The sequence below is a fragment of the Ranitomeya imitator genome, chromosome 3 (assembly GCF_032444005.1).
Source record: "Ranitomeya imitator isolate aRanImi1 chromosome 3, aRanImi1.pri, whole genome shotgun sequence".
Classification (NCBI taxonomy): Eukaryota; Metazoa; Chordata; class Amphibia; order Anura; family Dendrobatidae; genus Ranitomeya; species Ranitomeya imitator.
Window position 1 is genome coordinate 460,035,375 of NC_091284.1, and position 25,936 is coordinate 460,061,310.

General features: G+C 41.1%; 1 protein-coding gene across 1 annotated transcript in view; it reads right to left on the reverse strand.

Moving 5' to 3' along the window:
- The window catches only part of LOC138671659 (autism susceptibility gene 2 protein homolog), a 1,859,492-nt gene that overhangs the window by 952,559 nt on the left and 880,997 nt on the right, over positions 1 to 25,936 (reverse strand). Inside the window, exon 2 of the mRNA XM_069759830.1 lies at positions 17,602 to 17,829. Coding sequence (XP_069615931.1) covers positions 17,602 to 17,829 — 228 coding nt within the window. The remainder of the gene's footprint in view (positions 1 to 17,601; positions 17,830 to 25,936) is intronic.

Below are 25,936 nucleotides of genomic sequence, written 5' to 3' on the forward strand. Positions count from 1 at the left end.
TGGAGAGTAGATGAGAATATCATCCAGATAGACTACGACCGAGGTGGAAAGCATATCCCGGAAGATATCGTTCACAAAGTCTTGGAAAACGGCTGGGGCATTACAGAGCCCGAAGGGCATCACCAGATATTCATAGTGCCCATCCCTGGTGTTAAACGCCGTCTTCCATTCGTCCCCCTCACGGATGCGAATCAGGTTGTAAGCACCCCGCAGATCTAATTTAGTAAATACCCTTGCTCCCCGAAGCCTATCGAATAGCTCGGATATCAGAGGCAAAGGGTACTTATTCTTAACGGTGATGGCGTTAAGACCCCTGTAGTCTATGCATGGACGCAATTCCCCATTCTTCTTCTGCACAAAGAAGAACCCTGCCCCCGCAGGTGACACTGACTTCCTGATGAACCCTCTTGCCAGATTTTCCTGGATGTACTGTGACATTGCCTCCGTCTCCGGGAGAGATAGCGGATAGACTCTACCCCGGGGAGGCTCAGCACCAGGCAAGAGGTCAATAGGACAGTCATAGGGGCGATGGGGCGGAAGGGTCTCCGCCGCCTTTTTGGAGAACACGTCTGCATAAGACCAATACTGCTTGGGGAGAGAGGATAGATCTGCGGGTACCTCTGTTGTAGCAACCTGAACGCACTCCCTCTGACACCTACCCCCACAAGATTCACCCCATCCCAGAATTCTGCCAGAGGACCACTCGATATGAGGAGAGTGGTACCGTAGCCAAGGTATTCCCAACAGGATCTCATCAATTCCCTCTGGAATGACGAGCAGAGAAATAATCTCCTGATGAGATGGCGACATGGACAGAGTAAAAGGGATGGTCTGGTGTGTTATCTGTGAGGGCAGTGTCGACCCATTCACCACTCGTACCATTACAGGTTGAGCTAGCATAACCAGGGGTATTGCGTGACGTTGGGCGAAGGCAGAAGACATAAAATTGCCCTCCGCCCCAGAATCCACGCAGAGCTCTACTGAGTGGGAGAATGAGCCTATAGTAATTGTCCCCTTAAAGGACAATTTAGAGGCAAACGTCGCCGTGTCTAGTGTACCTCCACCTACGACCACTAGACGCTGACGTTTCCTCGACCACTGAGGACATCTGGTGGCTAGATGTCCTGACTGCTGGCAAACATGACAGACCCTGAGTGCACAAGCGGTCCGGGACTTAGATCCCGCTTGTGACCCTTATCTGGCCTCATGTGACTCAGGAACCAGGACCGGAGATTCCAGAGGTTTGGCGAAAGTAGGAGCCAGCCGAAACCTCTGCCTACACTGGGCTTGCTCTAACCTCCGCTCGTTAAAATGGAGATCAATTCGAGTGGAGACTGTTATTAACTCCTCCAGTGTGGTAGGAATCTCCCTAGTGGCCAGAGCGTCCTTTACGTGGTCAGCCAAGCCCCTCCAAAATATGGGGATAAGAGCTTTATCCGACCATTCCAGCTCAGATGCTAAAGTGCGGAATTGGACGGCAAAATGATTGACCAAGGACTCACCCTGAGTTAATGCCAGCAGTTGGAGCGCAGTATCATGGGTGACTTGAGGTCCTAAAAAGACCAGTTTCAGAGTGCTCAAAAACAGCGGAGCACTCTGCACCACATGATCGCCACGCTCCCACAGCGGCGTAGCCCATTCCAACGCCCTGTCCGACAATAGAGATACAATAAATCCCACCTTAGCCCGCTCTGTGGGGAAGCGTGCAGCCAGGAGGTCAAGATGAATAGAGCACTGATTCACAAATCCCCTACAAAATTTGCTATCACCAGAAAATTTTTCTGGCAGCGGGAGGCGAGAAAATGTCGGAACAGGGGTGGCAATGGACAAAGTTGCTGCAGCCACGCTGGCAGCCTGTACAGCAACTGCGGTCACATCCACAGCTGAGGTTGCGCTCTCGAGAGCCGCCAACCTACCCTCCAGCTGCTGGATATACCGGAAGGATTGCTTTTTGTCTGTCATCACTAGCCAGACCCTGGCGCTAGTGTAATGTTAGGACTGGCGGAACGCACCAAGTAAGATGATATAGATGCGTTCGCAGTCCGGGGTCCACCGTGCAGGCGAAACCCGCTGCTAGTGAATGACAGACTATATGGCGGTACTAAAAGTATAAACACGTGGGTTAAACCTCACCCAACGTGAAGAAAGCGATCCTGTTAAGTCACAGGACCGCGGTACCGCACATAGAGCGCGAGCAAGTAGTCAGCGAACTTAACCCCGAAAGGGATTGAAGTCCGATTAGACCCTTGCTGGCACAACACCGCAACTGGGTGTGTAATGAACCTTATTAGTAACAAATGAGCACAAGAGTGCGTGCGATGCCGCACTGACGGACGCCACTAACCACCCAGGCTTGGGTATGGAAAGCGCAAGGCAAGCGCACGGCGCCGTACTGGCAGGCACAGCTATAGGACGCTGTGATGTGTGTAACATACAGATGGATAGTCGGGCGCTAGAGAGCTACCATCATCCACGAGCAGTCAACAACTCTAGGGAGGGATACTTAGGAGCTTTCATCCATCGACATACATCCATCTACACACATACATAATAATTGTACACTAGCGCATGGCCGTGCGGTCATGCGCAGTTTATATAGTTGCAGGACAGGAAGTGGCCACAGAAACTTTGCCCTTCCAAGACCTGCCAAGAGGACCAATGGAATGCGCTGCAGAGCCTGAGCACATGACCCTAGATCTCCAACGGGAGATCTTGCCCTGGGCATGCTCAGTGTGTGCAAATAAGGACTTAGTCCCAGAGAAGTCCGCTCGTTGCTGACCAGCACTGACTTTAATGGCAACAGCTGAAGAAGCAGCAGTAACTCTCTGTACAGAGCGAGACCGAGCAAGACGCTGGGACCGACGTCCTTGCTGAGCAGACTCCACTGCGGCTGGATAGGAATGGGAGACCGCAGCGGAGACGGCCCGAGATTCCCCCTGTGCAGAAGTGGGAACTCGAGACCTAACATATGGTAAGTGCATTATACTATATGGAGGCCTATGGGGAGTACATTATACTATATGATTGGCTATGGGGTGTGCATATACTGCATAGAGGCCTATGCAGAGTGCATTATTCTATATGGAGGCCTATAAGGAGTGCACTATACTATATGGAGGACTATGGGATCAATTATACTATATGGAGGCCTATGAGGAGTGCATTGTACTATATTGAGGCCTACTGTATAAAAAGTGCATTTTTTTATATGGTGGACTATGGAGTGCATTATACTATATGGAGGCCTATGGGGAGTGCATTATACTACATTCAGTCCTATGGGAAGTGCAATATACCATATGGAGGCCTATTAGGAGGGCAGAATACAATATTGAGGATTATTTAGTGCATTGTACTTGGAGTTTGTGCATGTGCTCAGGGCGGGCGTATAGCCCTTAGAATTCTGACACCTCCGGAGAGGAGTTCATATGAGTGCATCCGCTGTGACTTTGTCCACTATCTGTTCCCTTGCCCCTGAGAGGGTACCGCTCCCCTGTAAAGTAAAAGGGAATTCACATAGCACCATTTTCCACTAGCGTGGCAACTAGCTGCGCCATACTGATTCTGCCCCTCTGTGAAACTAACAGAGCTGGGTAATTGCTTTCTGTTTCACACAGGGTGATATTTAACCCCATGTGCTTTCAAGATCGCTTGCTGCATGCTTCCGCCATTTTTCTTTAGCTGTGGTTTCACATCTCTGCACGGTGGACCCTGGGTTGCAATCAAACTTCATATTTATTTATATTTAGTGCGGTCTGCCAACCCTAACACTTGTATAGGGAATTAATGTATTCTAGAGGGTTTTTTTTACCATCTAGAGGGCACACAGTACCACACAGTAGGTGCCGTAATAGGGACACATATGGCATCAGCAGCTCAGTATTGGGGTATCAGCAGGATAAGGAGTTTGTGCATGTTGGGATAGATGGGGATGGTGCCTCAAATGTGAGGAGTGTGAGATAGCACTCCCTGAGTGTGTTGGAGGGACCCTCACTTGGCAACAGGATTAAAGAACCAGGCACGGTTCCTCAAATAAACTGTCTATTCTGGTTTATTTAGACATCATAAACCACACCATGAACAGTTCAATGGAACATAATAACCACGGACAGTATATTCTAAAGGCAGATACTTCTCTGACCGTAACCCCCTTTATCTGGAGTTACCTTACAGGAGCTTCTGCTCCACAAACTGGCTCCTGTCAGTCCTTGTTCCCAGAGAAAAGCTGCCTTACTGGGATCCCCGTCCAGGGCCAGGGCACTCACGACAGTCCAGACCTGCAGAAAGTTTGGTAGCTTCCACAACACAGTACCATCACCGACTCTGCACATATGGCCTCTCCATGTGCTATTCAGGAAGTCCAGTCCCAGGCACTTCCAACACACAGGCCTTCAGTCCATAGCCTCACCATGTGCTTCTAGGAATCCAGTCCACTCTAGGACATTCCAACACACAGGCCTTCAGGACCTCACAGTGACTATTCAAGTCCATACACTCTGACCATGTGACCCAAACCATGGTCACATTATGTAGCTTTAACCACCCCCATAAGTAGGAGGTGTGTGTGGTTAGTCAGTCCCGCCCAGCTCTCCAACTACCCCTGTACCCCCCCTTTATAACTAAACAAACACTTGTGGAACTTCTGGTCCCAGAGCAACATTATCAGCTTACAGCGCAGAGGATCTCCTCTGCGACACATACCGGCCATTTACAATAATGCCGATTTTATCTCACATCATAGTTATGCCTGCAACTGCCATGTATTCCCATGGCCTCAATACGCCTCCGTGCATATACTGAGGAGAATTTGCAGCACCCCCTAGCTGTAACAGGGGTCACTGCATCACAGGAGTCAGACATATCTTTGTTGTATTCTCTGCAGACGAGTCCTGGCTGGAGAAGTTCTCATGTTGGTCTGGGCCAAATGGAAAAGACAGGAAAAGTGAACAATTCCATCAGAAAGAACGTCAACGGTAAGTCATTATCTGTAACTGTACTGTAATCTCTTATATGTTCTGTAGCCCTGATATTTACTACTATATGGTCTCTATATGGCAGTAATATCAGTGTTTTCTTTACACAGAGATTTTTATGAGTAAAAGCGCAGTCATCTGCTGAAGTTCTACTTCATCCACTATTAGAGGGCTCCACCATAGTTGTAGTTTAGTCATGGTTACCTGGTTAAGGGCTCACTCAGATCTTTTGTGCCCCTCTCCTCGAGCCAAAACCCAAGCTACGCCTCTGAGCTAGGGATCATATTTCTATGAAGGTGAGGACTACAGCATAAATGTATTTGAAGAGAGAGGATCCACAAAGGTGATACACTTGAAGGAACAGCATGAATTGAACACTTTAATAAATGTTTGAGACGCCTCTGTAACTGTAGACGATATTTATTAGTTTTAATGATTTCTTAATTGCAAGCTGTTCTGTAATTTAGATAAAATACAAGAAAGGCTAAATAAAGCATTGTGCAGCGATTAAAGTCTTTGTTTAATTGCAAAAGCTTGCTTAATGTAAGGTAATTTCATACAGTTTACATTGTACTGGAAAACTCACATATTAGCAGTTATGGAAATTTCCAAAATTTAATCACTTCTTTTATTTCCTTTATTGAAAATAAGAAAACTAGAAATCCTTTGTCTCATATTTGAGATCATTTGCTCAGAAGCTAAAAGCTCCTTTCTGCTGTTTTGACTACAGTTATTAATGCTATTGAAAGCACAGCATTTTCCATTTTGTAAATTAATTTTCCAGGTGATAGAAATGTTACTATTTTTATTAATTTTACAGTGAAATTGAACAATATTTAATAAATATAGAAATTTTATAACAACTTCAGATTTACACTACCTCTATTTCTGACAATTTTATCTACCACAAATTATAGGCATGGCTTACACCTTTACCAATAACCTTTTAATTGCTCAAATGCATCTAAAATAAAAATGGATACATCTCTGCTACGTCTAGCCTTCTAGTCTCGATTTCATTAAATATCTCTTTCCATTTTGTGCTAATAGCTGCTATTTAGGTCTATTCATCACCATAGTAACAGAATACTAAGAAATCCCATGTGGTTTGATCCCACAGTGATACTCTTTTTATTAGTTTTATGCTTCTTTCAAATATACATTTGGTAAATTAGCAAGAAGTAGATGACAGATGAATGAGATTATACTTGCAATGACAGACTACACAAGCTTTGATTGTAGTCTGTTAGCAAGGAGACACATAGATCTGCTAAGTATCTATCTATCTATCTATCTATATAAAGTACATAGACACTATGTCCTTCCTTTTTGTAGTAAAGCTATCCATGGGTGAGATGGGAATCACTGCGGAACACAATTTTTTAGGAGTTAGGTCAGACAACTGTTCTTAACTAATTTTTGGATGCTGAATCCAGAAATGATCTCAGTTTTTCTCTATCACGTCAAGTTTTTGAACTATAGGATTTTTGTCATCTCAAAAATACGTAAACTACTGTACCTAAAAAGTGTATTTTTTTAAATAGTACAAATAGGCATTTATGACGAGAGGAAGAAGGAGCAGACATGATCTGAAACAAAGGAAATATGTACATATGTAAATAAAACACTGAGATGGAAAGTTACAAGCTTTGAAAACTAACAAAGAAAAAAATCATAAAAGATATATAAATTACAACTAAGAGCCCAATATAAAGAGAAAAGCTATCACAAATCCTATTTATTCCTACTATGATAAATTTTTTGTGTAAAGATATTGATAATTATGACGTATTGGGAGCTGCACACACCTCTCACCACACTGTCTCAGTTGTGACTACTCTTACAAGTTGCCACGTAGCTCTATATGAGTCGAATTGTAATCAGATAACAAATCTTATTACAGATATCAGTGCAATTGTGCTTCTCTGGCAGGTAAGTTGTGGAGGAAAAACTTGACGTGCTAGAAAAAAACGATTACATTTTTGGAATCAGCATGCCAATTTTAGTATAAATCAGCACAAAAACCTAACTCAACTGAATTTTTTTTTCAAATTGTTCCCCAGTGTAATCCATCCTGCCTACGAACTCTACCCATGTGATTACCCATTCCAATTACACAATTCTTCAAGGCAGGAATGGTATTAGGATTGTAAATTCTTCAGGGTTCCCCCTGAAATTAAAAGGATCTTTCACTGGATTTTTTTTTAATTTAAACTGACTGAGTACTTCCTCCAATTTCTGCTACTTCACCGATTTTCATAAAGTTTTCCTTTTCCTTTTGTCCCATTTAATTCCAAAGGTATGCCACTTGGTGACACTGGTGGAAATGTTTTCTTCAACCAACTGGGTGTACAGTATACCGGAGAACTTCTATGTTAGCATTTGTTATTCTTCCTATGATGCAGGCCAATCATGCCAACATAAGATTTCTGTTAAATACACCGAGATAGTTGTAGGAAACCTTTTTATTATTGAAGACTATAATTTTGGACCTGAAGGGCAAAGAAGAAAAATTAAAAAAAAAATTCTGAATCAGTGGAGCAGTAACAGCTGGTGGAGGTATTGAATTTAAATGAAAAAAAAAATCCAGTGACGGGTCCTCTTTAATGAGGTTCAGAAGTTCTGCTATAGACACACCAACTTTCTTGGCTGTTAGTTTTACCATTGCACCCCTCAATGCAAAATTTTTATTCATTGCAACCTTGTGACTTATGGGCCAATTATCCTGCTTCGCTAGTTATCGGGAACCTGACAGGTCCCCGCCCACCCTCAAACCACCAGCACGGGTACATTTATATATAAATAATTATAACTACGTGTGTCAAAAAACTATTTTTAAATTTCGTTTTTATTTATCAAATAATCTTCAGACTAGTCGATGGGGTGTTGGCTTCCCCAGACAAGTTGTCTCACTCACCATGTTATCATGCCTCTGTGGGGCCATGATAGCATGATTTGCAAGTGTTGGAGTCATCACCATCTCTTGCAAGCACGTGCAACTTTCTTTCTTACATGTCAGTGCACTTCTGAAGCACAGTGTACACTTTTCTGCTTAAGAGGAGCACCAGGCATGTCCAGAAACAAAGAAGAGGCCTGAAGTCCGTGGAGGAGACAAAGACCAGCCGCCAGCTAAGCTCTGTTCTTCTGATGTCAGACTACTTTGCTTCCGAACATGTGCAGTTCGCCTCTGATAATGTGAAATGCACACGGTTTGTGGACAACTCCTCTGGGGAAACCACCTTATTTGCATACTGAAAATGTATGAATGTACACATGCTGGTGGTTTGCAGGGTGTGAGAGACTTGTCAGGTTCTCTTTAAAGTTCATTAGCCTATGTATAAATAATGAGCATGGCGTTCAGACATGGGATCTGCCGTGGTAATATTGTCCATATAAATTTGCTTCTAATCAAGTTATTAAAATAAAATATCCTGACATATTTCATAAAAAAAAACAAAATTATGAACATTTTTTATTTTATATTGGATTATGGGGAATCTTGGAGAGCCCAAATACTGATGAAATGGCGTGCGAACAGAATGTACAGTAGTCCTAGTAAAGGAGAAGTATTTTCTGAATGTAGTGAGCTGTGAATTCTCTTTTATAGACTCGAGCAGATGTTTTCCCGTTAGCTGGAATATTATACAGGGTTTAAACAGATTTATTTTCCTCAGAGAAGATCTACGAAAGATTAAAACATTATGCCACTTGCAGAAAATAAACAGACTTTCTTTTTTCTAACAGGATAAGTACTGCATTATTCAATGGTAAATTAACTTTCAATTACCTGAACCTTTCAGAATACTGTCCTTAACATAATCAGCCGTGCATTATTCCTAATACACGGGATGTGAGTCTGCAGTGTCGTGGCCAATTATGTATTTTACAATACCCACGGTTGTCTATTCTAGAAGAAAACAATATGTACAGCTTAGCAATCAATTAGCAATTCATTCTTTTTATGCTACGCCACCGAATGACAGTAACACGGTTACAGTAACGCATTTGATGCTGGCGCGGACTGCTGAGTGCGTACAGCTGTCAGGCGGCTTCACATGTATCTATCCATAGCTATTCTTTTGAACAGAGCCCACCCACAACTTCTATTTCAATTAGCAGCTCCTGAAAAAGTGAAATGAAAGCAGCTGTTAAAAAGCACTCCAGCTTCCCTGAAAAACTGCAAATCCAAACTGTAAATAGCACATTGTAAATCCCTTGTCACCAGGGCTGTCAGCTCCTCCTGGGATCACACAGCTACAGACAATCAGCCCCATCTGTCAACATGCCTCTAGAGGTTGACCTTAGCTCGGCCCATGGTCCATGTTACATTACATCATTCATTACAAGCCACACTTCAGCATTAATAGACAGACTAGCCAACATCTCAAGCTCATTATTTATAGCAATGAGTAGCCTTGTCATCGTTTTATCCAGCGAATATTGACACATATTGATATTTCTCTAAAGATTTACTGATGGCTATTATTGTAAGTACATGATGTTATACAAACTTTATATTTATAAAAAAAACTGGGAAGAATAACATCTGTGGAAAAATGGCATAATTAACCTTTAAAGTACTGTTTTTTTTTTTTCATTTCATTAGTTATGGAACTAATGTAGGTTCCCTGCCCCTTAGTAATATATTTACCAGCCGCTATCTTCCGCTCTTCCCAGCTCCGCTCTGGTTCCGATCCACTGTCTTGTAACTGGCCAGAAGTCAGAGGTAACGTCACAAACTCACAAACTCTCAATGTAAGTCTACGAAAGTCTCCATTCTGATTCTCATAGACTTACATTGAAAAGTCACCAACAGCTCACTCAGCAAACACTGGAGCGATCTGGCAGGTCACAACTTTCAGAAGACCAACCAGAACAGCGCCAATTAAAGATGAAGGCAGCGGTTGGTAAGCATAATACTAGGGGCAGGAAACACACATTAGTGGCATCGCTCCAGTGGTAAGATAAAAAAATTGGAGTGTTGCTTTCCACGTGGGAGTGTGGAAGGAAACCATGACTCTCGGTCATGTGCAGAGGGTATATAGATGCCAGACCGCACAACGAGACAAGCGTTGGCGTAACGCGCATGCAAACCACAGTCCCATCGGGAAATAAAGTAACAATGCATAATTAGGAGTAATGTCGAGTTCCAAGACAATTTTCTAAAAAATAGTTCATCCTTAAATGTATTTTTCAGAAAAAAGGGATAAGGATTGGAAATAAGTCTGTATATTTACTGGAGATGAACAGATCGATCTGTGGAGGATTGAAGTCAAGTCAATTTGCTAAAATTCATGGTTTCACTGAAATTCGAACATGTTGAAATTTGGTAAGCAGTTTGCAAAAAAAAATGCCAGGCACCATTTTCCCCATTACTGACCCCTCAGAGAGCAGGCTATTGTAACTTTGCATTGTTGAGCTTGCTTCCACATAACGATTGCTGAGCTTGATTCCACATAATACCCTGCAGTTATGATATCATTCGGATTATCATACCTTGCACAGTGGTGCTCAGTACCTGGACCATCACAGATCAAAGGTCCCAAGTGAATCATAGTTTGTATGGCACAGTCATTTTCCATCTCTAGAGTCACTGGATAAGGCAGGGTTGCCAACTTGATTTTTTTTCTGGACAACTTTTCAAAATATCACTGACAGCCAACTTTTTTATAGGCACATTAGAAGGTCATAATAAATCATTATGAGTATAAGTGATATAGGTCTACAGCCCATACATTCTATATGAAGACATTTGCTGCATTTACTGTGAACTGTTAAAGGGTGATAAATTCAGTCCTAAAAATATGTACGGACAGGGGAAAAGTGCCTTATCTACTATATAATTGTCTAAGGGTCACTTCTGTCTGTCTGTCTTTCTGTCTGTCTGTCACGGATATTCATTGGTCGTGGCCTCTGTCTGTCATGGAAATCCAAGTCTCTGATTGGTCGTGGCAAAATAACCACGACCAATCAGCGACGGGCACAGTCCTGCGGCAAAATGGCCGCTCCTTCCTCCCTGCAGTCAGTGCCCGCTCCATAATCCCCTCCAGTCAGCGCTCACACAGGGTTAATGGCAGCGTTGACCACGGTGTAACGCACTCGGTTAACGCTGCTATTAACCCTGCGTGACCAACTTTTTACTATTCATGCTGCCTATGCAGCATCAATACTAAAAAGATCTAATGTTAAAAATAATAATAAAATAAAAAATAGTTATATACTCACCGTCCATCGGCCCCCCAGATCAGGAACAGGCCTTTCCCGCTCCTTGCGACGCCCCAGTGACCGCTCCATGGATTGCGGTCTCGCAAAATGATGATGTAGCGGTCTCGCGAGACTGCTACGTCATCATCTCGCGAGACCGCAATGCACTCCTGAGACCGGAGCGCGCGAGGAGCATCGGAAAACTCTTCGATTGGATCTGGGGGCCAACAGAGGGTGAGTATATCACTATTTTTTATTTTAATTCATTTTTTTAACAGGGATATGGTGCCCACATTGCTATATACTGCGTGGGCTGTGCAATATATTACGTGGGCTGTGCAATATACTCCGTGGGCTGTGCTATATACTCCGGGGGCTGTGCTATATACTCCGCTGGCTGGGCTATATACTCCGTGGGCTGTGCTATATACTTTGTGGCTGTGCTATATACTACATCGCTGTGCTATATACTACGTGGCTGTGCAATATACTATGTGGCTGTGCTATTTACTACGTGAGCTGTTATATAATACGTGGCTGTGCTACATACTACGTGGCCGCCGCGAGCAATCAGCAACAGGCGCAGTCCGGCCATGAATTGGCGCGGGATTTGAACCACGCTTTGCTAATTGGTCGCGGCCGGCCGAATCCTGTGTATTCAATGTATTATTCTAAAATCTTCATAAATAAACTACATACATATTCTAGAATACCCGATGCATTAGAATCGGGCTACCATCTAGTTTTAAAGGATTGCCCAGGAATTTCTACATGTTTGCCAAGTCAGTTCTTCTGTAGAGTGTAAACTCTTATGAACACTGGGGTCCTTTCTCTATTTCTCAGTTCTGTAGCATGTAAACTCTTATGGCCAGTGAGGCCTCTCTCTCTTCTGTAGAGTGTAAGCACTTTTGATCACTGGGGTCCTTTCTCTCTTTCTCTCTTCTGTAGAGTGTAACCTCTTAATGTCAGCAGGGTCCTCTCTCTGTCCAGTAGAACATGAGCTTGCGTGGTCAGAGTGGTCTTTTCTCCTCTCCCTCATATGTATTTTATGAGCAATCACAGGCTTACCAGCAATAAGATTTGCACAAATTTACTAGCTGAAAATAATTAAAATCTGAGAGTTTTCTTAGGTTGATACCTTTTAATGGCTAACTGAAAAGATGGTAACAAATTGCAAGCTTTCGAGATTACTCAGATCGCTTCATTAGGCATAGCATAACACAAAATGCTATGCCTGATAAATAATGAGACCTGAGAAAAGTGTGTACTTTGTTACCATCTTTTCAGTTAGCCAATAAAAGGTATCAAGCAATAAGGATTCTCAAATTTAAATAGTTTTCTATCTACTGGCTAACACGGTACAAATATATATATTTCTAGCTGAAAATTACATTTTTGGGGAAGATTCGCTGCACTTCTTTTGATCTTAAAATGTTTTGCTCATCTCTAATACTCATTTACAATGCTCACCCCATGAGTCTCCAGCTCACCGGTCTCCACCTGTACAGTAAGGAATAATGTTCTGCTCTTTGTTCACCTGAAAGCTGAGGACCATGGTTGGCTGCTGTTGTCAGGTGATTGAATCTATCAGAGGTGAAAAAGATGACATGTTGTTTCAGTCATCTTAGAATGAAGGCCAATCATAAACCTCAGTAGTCAGGTCACCAAGAATGGGAGATCATCGGTTGCTGTCACACTGGAGCCGCCTGCGTTGAACCAGAACACATGGACTGGAGCACATGTGTATATATGATTTTATTATTTATTTTCACTCATCCCTTGCTTCTGTTAACATTATTTTTAACTTGGCCACCACTTTAAATTTAAGAATAATTTTACATAGAATTAGATGCAATAAATATTTACAAATGTCTATATTCATATAGGTCAATAAAAATACTAAATATTTTCTCCGTGATGAACTAAAGTTCATGAAAATAAGTTCTTCCAAATCAAGACAATTTAAGATCAAATCCTCTGAATACAGAACATCTTTCCTTCTCCTTTTACTTCCCTGTGAAAGTTAATTTCACTAATTGCCTTTAACAGTGAATTAGAACGTATAGCTCATTTACTTTTAAGCATTTCTTTTAATAACTTACAAATGCGGGTGCACGATGTAGTCCTTAATTATTGGCTGTTCTGCAATTTCCAGACATTTAATAAATATATTTGTTAACAGCTGAAATGAAAATGAAGGGTTGGAAAACGTTCATACTGCTAGTAAAGTATAAGCTTTAATTAGCGTACTGATAAGAGCTCGCAGATCTAAGAGGTGTCAGAGCTCTGGGTTAAGCTGGTGAATACATTATACTACCTGTTCAAATGCCAGAAAGATTTGCATAAAACGACTAAGGAGCATGTTTTATCTAAATAATATATAATTTAGTTTTATATATTGAGTTACGCAATTAAAGCACTGCCTTAGGAAATGACTTTTCAGATTCTGGCTCAATCATAGAACAAACTTGACTTGCTCACAAAACAGTTCTTGCATTAGCGGCAGGAGACGTAAAATCAGAAGCTTCAAGCCGTAATCTCTAAAGTCTAATAATGGAGCAGATTTTCAAAGGTCTTAAACTACCCCAAAACACTTTGATATTAATGTCTTAAGAGGTTTTCCTAGAGACTTATAACTTGATAAGAGAGTTAAGATCCTGTTCCACTGAACCAACTATTGCTATGCAATGCATACACAGTAGGCACATACAGTACAGCTTCTAACTATCTAGCTATCTGTTTAGGGAAGCTAAAAAAATGCAGGCAGCAGTCAAGGTAATTCTGATGCCAAAAACTGATGGTTTATTAGCCCATGTGCATAGTGGCAACATTAATTATTATTATTTATTTATATAGCACCATTGGTTCCATTGTTGAGCCTTTATCAAAAACAAACCAACCACTCTTGCATCTGAATTATCTTGAGTGCTGCCTGCATTTTGGCTTGCCTAGATAGGTAGATAGAAGCTGTACTGTATGTGCACACTGTGAATGTATTGTATAACAATAGTCGATTCCACAGAACAGGATCTAACTCTTTTATCCACTGCTATAAAGGTACCGTCACACTAGATGATATCGCTAGCGATCCGTGACGTTGCAGCGTCCTCGCTAGCGATATCGTCCAGTGTGACAGGCAGCAGCGATCAGGCCCCTGCTGTGCTGTCGCTGGTCGGGGAAGAAAGTCCAGAACTTTATTTGGTCGCTGGACTCCCCGCAGACATCGCTGAATCGGCGTGTGTGACACCGATTCAGCGATGTCTTCACTGGTAACCAGGGTAAACATTGGGTAACTAAGCGCAGGGCCGCGCTTAGTAACCCGATGTTTACCCTGGTTACCATCCTAAAAGTAAAAAAAAACAAACACTACATACTTACCTACAGCCGTCTGTCCTCCAGCGCTGTGCTCTGCACTCCTCCTGTACTGGCTGTGAGCGTCGGTCAGCCGGAAAGCAGAGCGGTGACGTCACCGCTCTGCTTTCCGGCCGCTGTGCTCACACAGACAGTACAGGAGGAGTGCAGAGCACAGCGCTGGAGGACAGACGGCTGTAGGTAAGTATGTAGTGTTTGTTTTTTTTTACTTTTAGGATGGTAACCAGGGTAAACATCGGGTTACTAAGCGCGGCCCTGTGCTTAGTTACCCGATGTTTACCCTGGTTACCGGCATCGTTGGTCGCAGTCTGTGTGACAGCTCTCCAGCGACCAAACAGCGACGCTGTAGCGATCCGGATCGTCGTCGGTATCGCTGCAGCGTCGCTAAGTGTGACGGTACCTTAAGTCTCTAGGAAAACCTCTTAAGATAGCTGAATTATATATCTAAATCTATATTTTCACATTGTTAAAATTACATGACAGCATCAGAATTCACAGAATCTATTAATTACCATATTTTCTGGATTATAAGAAGCACTTTTCAGCTAGTAAAAATGTGGCAAAATGTTTATGCGTCTTATAGTGCAGAGGCAGCTTCCTCTGATGAGGAGATCAGATCACTTATGCAGCAGACTTCCAGATTACAGAGAGAACTATGCAGTGGCACAGTTCTCTCTCTCGATCCAGACACTGGTCAGTCTGATCAGAAAGGGCAGATGAGAAAACTACCAGGACCTGCACATCACTAAAGCTACATATATTGAGTAGTTGAATGGCAATTAAAGTCATGCGTCAGGAAAGAACGTCATAACATGATAATATATAATAAAATCAATGTCTAGGCTACAGTAGAGGTGTGTGTAGCAGTATGTGTTTATGTAGCAGAGCTGTGCATGTGAGTCACACTTTGTCAGGCAGGTCCTATTTCAGTGATTTCTTGATTGAGAACAGGTGTGGCAGTAATCATCCCTAGGTGTGGCTAGAGAAATTGAACTCAGCTTCCCAAAGATGTGATAAACCACAGATAATTTATGTTTAAGGGGGACTTTTTCACACAGGGCCCTCTAGGTTTGGATTTCTTTTTCCCTTAATAATAAAGATTTTCATTTAAAAACTGCATTTGTGACTACTTGTGTTATCTTTGTCTAATATTTCAATTTGTTTGGTGATCTGAAACATTTAAGTGTGACAAACATGAAAAGCAATAGGAAATCAGTATGAGGCAAATACTTTTTCACACCACTCTATATACTGTGTGAGCTTTAAAGTTATATAACACACATGCTGCAAAGGTACCAACAGATCTATTTCCTCCCTAGTCTACCCTCATGCAGTAAAATTAGTGGTACGAACCCCTCAATTAACATAGCTAACATTCTAAGGAACATCTTTTACAAGGTGACAACTTAATGTTTCATTATAATTTGCTGACACACATGCCATCATATTAAAGACAAAATATATTTTTCTATAAAAAAAAAAAAGCTTTTGCCACCAACATGGATAAATTTGCTTTATTCAAAGGGTAGGAACAGCATTTAATAATATTTATCTTCCTTCATTTATACACACCAGAATATTTATTTTGACCCTTGGGAGTCAATCTCATTACAAATTATCAGCAAGCCTTATTAAATACACCAGTCCTAGATATGCCTAAAAGAACCAAAACAAATGTAAATGGCAGCTTTATGGCAGCCAAATTGGCCATAAATAGGAGCTATAAAACTCCTAACAGTGTTATTAGATCTTGTTAAAAAAATAAGAATGGATCATGGTGAGCGAAAGAATAACTGGCATCATCACTAACTCTCAAACTAATGCAGTTTAGAAACTGTAGATTGTCCTCCTTAATCATTATGAAATGTATATAAAAAAGAACATTAACGTTTTGGTCCTATGTTCCGCATCTTCATTAGAACATAACGGAACAAGTGCACATGTAGGATGTCTTATAGTAGAGTGACTGCAGTCACGTGTGTGAATGCGCAATAACACATGTAACTGCGGTCGCTCTATTACAACACATCCTACATGTGCACCTCTTATCTAAGCCAATCTGTGACATTCTGATGAAGGCCTTGAACATAGGACCGAAATGTTAACGTTCTTTTGGTTTTTGGATTGCTTCAATAAATTTTTATCTCTTCTTCTGCATACTCCTGAGTAGCGAGTTTCCATATACATTTTGTACAGATTGGATCGCTACTCAGACACCATCCTTCTCACGGAGTGACGTATATGAGCTTCCAATGTTAACGACTAATAAATATTTCCTTTGCTTGGAAGGGTGTGGGGGGTATCCTCCCACTCCTTCACCTTGTCTTTATCAATTTTATGTATAAATAAATCTATCCAGGTATCTGATCAGGTTATACCAAGTAAATTTCTTAATTGTTTCATTTTTCCTTAAACTGTCATCTTCTTGTATTGTGCCGAGCTATGCATCCTTTATTGGATACATCAATTATCTGATCTCTGTTTGCCATTGTTATATAGACCTTCAAGAAGAAACATTGTGTACAGAAATGCCGTACTATTAGCCTGCAGCCAAAATCTGAGCAGCTAACTTCAACATACGATAAAGCGTGTAACGTAAAGCAAACAGTGAAAGAACTATGGCAGATTTAGAGTATTTCACACTCCAGTAACCCTTAGGCACCTTAAGCCAAAGACACGATTTAGGAAATGAGTCCTTGACGAGCAGAGCCTTACATAAGTGTCTTAAAGTTAATAGTGTCATTCATGCAGGGAACAAGTGACCTCACCAGCCAGTCAGATAGACTTCCTAAATTGATAGACTTAATAGAAAAGGATATCAGGGGGCAACTACATAACGATACAGTATGTTATATAGACAGCCATGTCTCAGTAAGAGGCTAATAAAGCTGCACTAAGCTAATCATGAAAGGCCCTTTGTTGCCTCAGGTGAATAAACCAGGTCATAAGGTGGTGTTAGCAACATGTAGTTCAGATACAAACAACTCAAATAAGGCACATGCTTCCTGGGAAATGAAAGCCGTGGAGTATTTAAAGACAAATCACAACCTACCTTCTTCTGTTTCTTCTGAAACCTTTTCTTTCCATACTGCTGTTGGCAGAGGTTGCGATCATTTTCCCTATCTGAACCATAGTGGTGACTGTATTTATTGTTCTTTTGTGGCTTATTGTTCTTTTGAGGTTTAAAAGACAGTCCATTGTTTATAATGTCCCGCTTCTTTTTACTGAGAGGGGACTGCTGCTTGGCTTCGCGCACATCAGGCATTAACGTTCCTTCCTTCTGCAGAAAGAAAAAATGCAATAAAAGATGAGCTTTGCTACGAAAGGTGTAGAAAATAGGTACATTATTCAAAAATATCTTTTTTGACCGCTAATCATATTCTTCCTTTATTTAATGAGGTTTAACACACCATTTCTAGATCATTTTTGCGGCTCCGAAGTCTGCTACATCAAATGTGGAAGGTTAATATTCCGTTTCCTGTATCTATACAGTAATACAGAACATCATTTATCAATAGGATATAAAACAACTTTGAGTGCAAATTGAAGATATATATAAAAGTCATTCCTTCCAGGTTCTAAATTTGAATCTTCTCTGCCTGAATGAAACCATGACAGGAACGGTCATCGGGATGCAAAATTAAGTTGTTGTAAGGATGTCCACATCAATCAGGTGACAACAGTAGAACTAAGGATGTCCACATCAATCAGGTGACAACAGTGGAACTAAGGATGTCCACATCAATCAGGTGACAACAGTGGAACTAAGGATGTCCACATCAATCAGGTGACAACAGTGGAACTAAGGATGTCCACATCAATCAGGTGACAACAGTGGAACTAAGGATGTCCACATCAATCACGTGATACCAGTGGAACTAAGGATGTCCACATCAGGTGACAACAGTGGAACTAAGGATGTCCACATCAATTAGGTGACAACAGTGGAACTAAGGATGTACATCAATTGGAATGGGGATCAGGATGAGGAGCTCGATCTACTGGGTGCATGTGTAGCATTCATAACTGTAGTTTCTGCATTAGGGTTCTAAAACTTCTAGCTACATCTCTGACACAATTTCCCTATGGCGAGACTTTAGAATGCTACTGGAACTGTTGTCAATAGGACAGCAGAGGAATCTGATGCAATTCATGTTAGTAACATATCTGTATATAGATAGTTACCGTGTAGTAAATTAAAAAATATTAATAGCATGTTTCTAATCTATACAACATAAGAAATGGTCAAAAATATGCAATTAATGTGTTATTTTAAAAAAACAAGCTATCCCCTATCCTTACGATAGGGTCAAAAGCCCCAATCTTGTGGTTGCTTGGGCTCCCAGTGGTCAGAGCCCCTGCAATCAGCCTGGTATGGGAGGGGGGGAATTATATAGGCAGCCACCAATTGTGCAAGTTCTCCCACTTAAAAAAATATAAGAGGCCTGTAATTGACATCATAGGTAGACCACAACTGTGAGAATCAAAATACCACATAACTTGTATTTTGAACATTGCCATGGAGTAATGGTAACTTAAAATGTAAATATGATTTTGGCCACCCCAGGTCAAAATTACTGTTATTGTGAACAGTTAAGCAAGTTGAAGATTAAATTATCTCTAAACTGCCTGCAGTTAGGATGGCACATTTTCTTTGTATTTAACCCTGCTGTTGTCTTCGGTCAAAAACGACCGACCTTGAACTTCAATATTCTTTAAAATATTCAAGATCCGGCTCTGAAACCGATGGCCGACCGACCCATCCTCATTTAAGTCAATCAACCACAAGTTTCAGAACCGCATCTTGAACACCCCAAAAAATACCAAAGTTCAAAATCGGTCTCCCCAGACAAAAGACAACCGCTGGGTTAAGTAAAAAAAAAATATATATATATATATTAATAATTTGCATTTTAAAAATTACAAGAAGGAAAACGGGCAAATGCAGTAGTTTGGGCACCCTTGGAGATTTGTGTGCTCAGATAACTTTGACCAAGGTTCCATTATTAAGGCCCCTTCACATTTAGCGACGCTGCAGCGATACCGACAACGATCCGAATCGCTGCAGCGTCGCTGTTTGGTCGCTGGAGAGCTGTCACACAGACCGCTCTCCAGCGACCAACGATGCCGGTAACCAGGGTAAACATCGGGTAACTAAGCGCAGGGCCGCGCTTAGTAACCCGATGTTTACCCTGGTTACCATGCTAAAAGTAAAAAAAAACAAACAGTACATACTTACCTACAGCCGTCTGTCCTCCAGCGCTGCACTCTGCTTCTCTGCTCTCCTCCTGTACTGTCTGGGAGCCGGAAAGCAGAGCGGTGACGTCACCGCTCTGCTTTCCGGCTCACAGCCAGTACAGGAGGAGTGCAGAGCGCAGCGCTGGAGGACAGACGGCTGTAGGTAAGTATGTACTGTTTGTTTTTTTTTACTTTTAGCATGGTAACCAGGGTAAACATCGGGTTACTAAGCGCGGCCCTGCGCTTAGTTACCCGATGTTTACTCTGGTTACAAGTGAAGACATCGCTGGATCGGTGTCACACACGCCGATCCAGCGATGTCTCCAGGGAGTCCAGCGACGAAATAAAGTTCTGGACTTTATTCAGCGACCAACGATCTCCCAGCAGGGGCCTGATCGTTGGTCGCTGTCACACATAACGATTTCATTAACGATATCGTTGCTACGTCACAAATAGCAACGATATCGTTAACAATATCGTTATGTGTGAAGGTACCTTTAGCCTGTTAGGGTTATTATGGCTTGTTCACTATCATTGTGAGCTGTGAGGTCTTATATGGACAGGTGTGTGCCTTTCCAAATCAAGTCCTATCAGTTTAATTAAACACAGCTGGACTCCAATGAAGGAGTAGAACCTTCTCATGGAGGATCACAAGGAAATGGACAACATGTGACTTAAATATGAGTGTCTGAGCAAAGGGTCTGAATGCTTATGGCCATGTGATATTTCAGTTCTTATTTTTTTAATAAATTTGCAAAAATGTCTACATTTCTGTTTTTTTCCAGTCAAGATGGGGTGCAGAGTGTACATTAATGAGAAAAAAATGAACTTTTTTGAATTTACCAAATGGCTGCAATGAAACAAAGAGTGAAAAATGTAAAGGGGTCTGAATACTTTCCGCACCCACTGTATGTACTGAAACTAAAGAAATGCTTATGTATATTCATACACAAGATCTAGTTCAATCCTTAAATGTTAAAAAAGAATGACATAAAGACCTCAGCAGCTAAATGTTTTAAAGCCAGGAATTGCTGAAACTGGTTTCCACACATTTTACAAACTTTCCTTTCTAGGGCCCTTCAGTGTCAGACCCTCTTTACGCTGACATTCCAGATAGCATTGTACACTAAACAATAACATGCTGATATACCACATGGACCTTGGTCTTCACAATCAAACAGCTAAAATGCTTAGAGCATAAATGGCTGAATGCATTAGACACTCTAGTTTCGGGCAGAAAGCAGATTTAGAAACTAAACCAAGAGGCTTGAGAAACAGGAATTGAAATAGCTTGTCAGATCAGATAAGTGGCCCTGGTGGTAACAAGTAATTTGGAGAGCGCTTTGACAAGGAAATAGTTTTTCAAAACTGATGCACACATAGGGGAAAAATGTTTTATTATTGTTCTCCACATTAATATTTAAAAATACGTTTATTTTTATTAATCTACAGTGACCCCAGGCTAACAAAGGCACATTATAGAACAGGAGGAGAGGATGAAGCTCAGCACAAACTGCAAGTAAATAAAATTAAAACATTTATTAAGGGAAAAACATGATTAAAAACAAAACCTGATGCGTTTCTTTTTATAGCCTTATGTAACATTAGGCTAGATGGACGAGTCGCAATGTCCATGACTATATTAACTTGAGATCAGCACAACACAGAAAGCAAGAAAGGTCAATAACATCAATTATATGTAATGTATACTTCTATTAAAACACAACTCAGTAAGAACGATACACCACTTGAAAAGCACATTGTCCAAGTTAGGAGATTCCTTTATGCTAAGAAGCACACAACATTTTAAGGCCCTCAAAGATAATTGCTAAAATACACCTGATTCCGATTCGTTCACAATCAAGTGTATTCATATTTATAGAAGCACCAATGATGCACTGTACAATATCGACATCTAATAGATATTTAGCACAAGCTCCACAGGCTTTGGAAATATTGTAAAGGCCCAGAATACAGACATTGTGCCCAAGATTTCACCTTCTGTGCCTTCGGGACTTTCCTCTCCACCCTGAGACAGGATGTTTCCCCTGATCCTACATGAAACTTGATGGATCAAGGCCTTTAGATGCAAGTGGGACAATATGAGATGCCACATGCCTCATATCTTTTTATTTTTAGAGAAAATGTGCTGTAGATAGTAATAATCATTACTACGGTTGAGTGGATCAACCGACAGAGGATCAACTTAGAGTCACATTTCCCGAAATTTGCGGTTCCACGTGAGGTCAAACATTTTGAGAATCAATTAGCAAGGAATGCTAAAAAAATGATAAAACTTGTTCCTCACCATTTTCTACATAACTGAAGGCTAATGATAATTTGCAAGGCCCTATAAAGCCCTTCAGCTATGAATGACATCACATGGTCTATCTCAGTTTACCAAGAGGTCTATAATACCTTGTACAGTGCTGGCCAGTACCTTGAGCACAGCTGGGAGCAGGACTGGCAGCTTGTACGTGGGGTGAATTCCATCTCAAGAACCACTGGGTAAGTAGAGTATACAGATCATATAAAAACAAAATATCTCTCTCACTCTGTCTCCTTATAAAAACTGATAGTGATATACATGTATTTTCCGAGAAATTAGAAACTTTCCAGCGATGTGATTCACAGCAAATTTTTTAGACAAGATTCCAATTTATTGACAAAATTTGCAAAGCCTACTTTGAATATTAAATAGCCCACAAATCTCTAGTTAATATTTTATGGCACAACATACACATGACATAGCGGGGGGGCTACTAACCAGAAGAGGAAACAGGGATGCCTTAGTTAAAGGAGATTTCCAGTGCTCTGATCCAATGGCCACAAATTAAACCTACCTGGACCTACCTCAACTCTATTACTAATCTAATACTGCCTAAATAACATTCTACGCTACCATACAGACAAATTAACACTTGTGCGCCGTGCCCATAAAGATCATATACATGAGTGTCTTGCTGACAATAAATAGCAGTGCCACATAACATACAGTACACAAATATTTAGAGCAAAATGGGAGCAGAAGGGTGGATGCCAAGTAGTAGAGCACCTGTCCCAATTGCTTGCTAATATGTTACAGATTCATTTTAATTGAAGCTGTCAGAAGTCTTTTGCTATGTAATCTGATAGCAGCATGATGTAGGCTAAGAGAGCTTGGACAGTTTTGATATAATCCCTGTTTTCTCTGTTGTAGTTGAAGCAGTAATCAGAATGCCGAGCTCTGTATATCCCCTCCCCCACCACTAAAAGGCAGCTTTCTGTGTACAGTGGACATTGTCAACAATCTGCCAATCAGTTGGGACACACAGCTGGTCTTGGATACACATCATACCTAGTCCTGCAGTCATAATCTTCTACTGAGGAAACACTGATTGCATTGAAACTACAGCAAGCAGCCAAGTTAGTGACATGATCTCCTGCTGCCTTCATATTAAAGAAGCACTTCCATCAAGATTGTTATCTTTTAATATATTTCAGTCATCGTATTATATAGCACTGTGTACTTACAGTTGCTCATTTTACCTTTCTACCCAGCTAATTCTTCTCCTTTTCCATTAGGTCTATAACATAACATGATTAAAGACTGACCAGCTGAATCCTTCTAAGCTCTATATAGAAACAGAATCAATTTTCCCTGTATGAGTCATGAATTACTGCAAACGTCCCTGGCAGGGGGAGGAGGGAGCAGAGGGGCCAGGAGGTGAAGAGAGCAATGATAAAAGCAGGAACAAGAGACTTCCTGTTTCTACATAGAGCAGAGAAAAGAGAAGCATTTACTAGGTAGAAAGGCAAAATGAGCAATTGTAAGCACACAGTGTTATATATTATGATGACTGCAATGTATTGATAGGACAAAAATTTTGATGGAAGTTCTTCTCTAAATAGCAAAAAACTGGTGACAAATTCACTTTTAAAGCCACTAGTAATTTTGTTTCAGTAACTTCTTCCAAACATAGAAGCATGTGTCACGGTACGGAACACATAGCAAGAAACACATTCTTAATCAGCCATCATTTTTTCTAATTTCATTGGCAAGCCAGAAATATTACTTATATTAATCTGATTACAAAAACCCAGATCACAAAGACATCAGCGCCTTACAGAATGGCATTGCTTATTCATCCCCGACTCCCATATAAATAGGTTTGGCTTGGGAACGCACTATCTGTGCATGCCGTAAATAATTAAATGTTGACGTCTAGGTTGATTCCCATATTTTCTATTGTGCCGCGACGCGAATGTAATCTGTTTTCCTTTTAAAGCTCTAAATAAGCTAATGTGCACAAGGATACTTAATGTTTTGTTCTCTCGGAGTGAAGCATCGAGCTGTCTAGAGGGCTACAGTTAATGGTTACATTTATTTAGCAGCATGTACTCATTCCAAAAGTAAAATCAATAAGGACATGATAAGGGAACAATAAGAGGATTGCAGACAAGATTTATCACAAAATTACACAGAATTAAATCTACCCTAATACCATCTGAAACACTGTCAATATTGCTTCACTTTCCTTTCTACATCTGTAGTCTGCAAGAAAATAGGATGCTGACTTACAGATAAAGATCAGAAGGCAACAGAATTTTCTGACTCCTTATTTTTGTATTGTGTTGTTAAAATGTAGCATGTTAGAAAACATGAAAAATATGAAACAGTGTAAAGCGGAGTACTATTCTGCTGTGGAATCCAGTAGGCACACTGAAAGGGATTTTTAGGTTCCGGTTTCGGGTACTGTGTAATTTATTTTAAGTCATTTTATGATTCGAGCCTCTGTGCTTTAATAAATTCCTACATTGGCAGCATGAAACGGCTTTTGTTTGAAAGATAACGGGAACCCTACTGCATAGTATTTTATTATTGAACTGAAGGGATAAACAGTATGCGGTAGGCTCCCCCTAATGGTGACTCCAGAGTATTAGAATTTTATCATATGTTCAAGACAAATTTGGAGCTCTTCCAGAGCAAAATTAAAATGCTGATAAAGTGTGAACATTCACTAGCGGCCAACTATGGTCAGATATTCAATTGACATGCATAATTGAAAAGGCAATTTCTTATTTCTGATCCTTTGTAATCATTCCTAGATCTGAATTTGTGATCATTATTATCACTAATACCATTGTCGCGATTAGATGATGATGATGATTATTATAATCTATTATTATTTTAATGAATGTAGAAGAGGCATATATAAATTTATTGTCATTTTGATCAATATCTATTTTAAATAGATTCTGTAATATATTAAAGAGTTTATCCGGAACTATTTTTTTTTCACTATGTGCCTAAGCTCCTACAGGCAGGTAGTTGCTTATTACTTACCTGTTGTGCCTGGTATCAACCTTTGCTGGCTCAAAGCAATCACAGACAACTCCTGATGGCAATTTGGTTAGTTCCGCTGATGCTGACAGAGCAGTGGCTTCTTTTCTGCTCTGCTCTCTTGGCCTGGAGTGACCGCCAATGTCATACTGACTGACAGCCAACTCCCCACTGCCTAACTGCAGGAAGATGGCTGTCAATCAGCATGACATTGGCAGTCCAGCTCCATTGACAGAGTAACCGGGAAAAGGATGACCTGCAGTATTGATGCTAAGATACCTACAGGAGCGATCAGCGACCAATCTGTGCCTGCACTGGGTAGAAGCGTTAGATAGTTAGCAACTCCCTTCCTGTTAGTTTTTAGGCCCATGGTAAAAAAAATAGTCCTAGATAATCCATTTAAATATGCAACACAAGATACTAATAGAGTACACAGTGGAAAAATATTACACATTATGTAGTGCATCGGTAGCACACTATGCAGTGATGAGGCAGTGACCCAGCAAAGTTCCAAACACAAGTCTCTTTAATGCTTTTTTTCACAGCATTAGTGTCCAACTCACAGCATTAATGTCCAACTCACAGCAATACACAGTACACGATATCATCCAGATCGCAGCCGGGAACCATATCCTCAAGTTTGCAGTCAATAAACACGCCAGTCCTCCTCCAAGATTAGTTGCTGTGGGAACCAGGCATCTCAGCTCCTGTGGCTGTTTGGCTCCACTTGCCTGTGTTGCCTCACACAGGTGGAGCTCTGCAGAGCTGACTGCTCTGCACTCTAGCAAACACCAGACTGACACTGACTCTGACCCTAACCAACCCA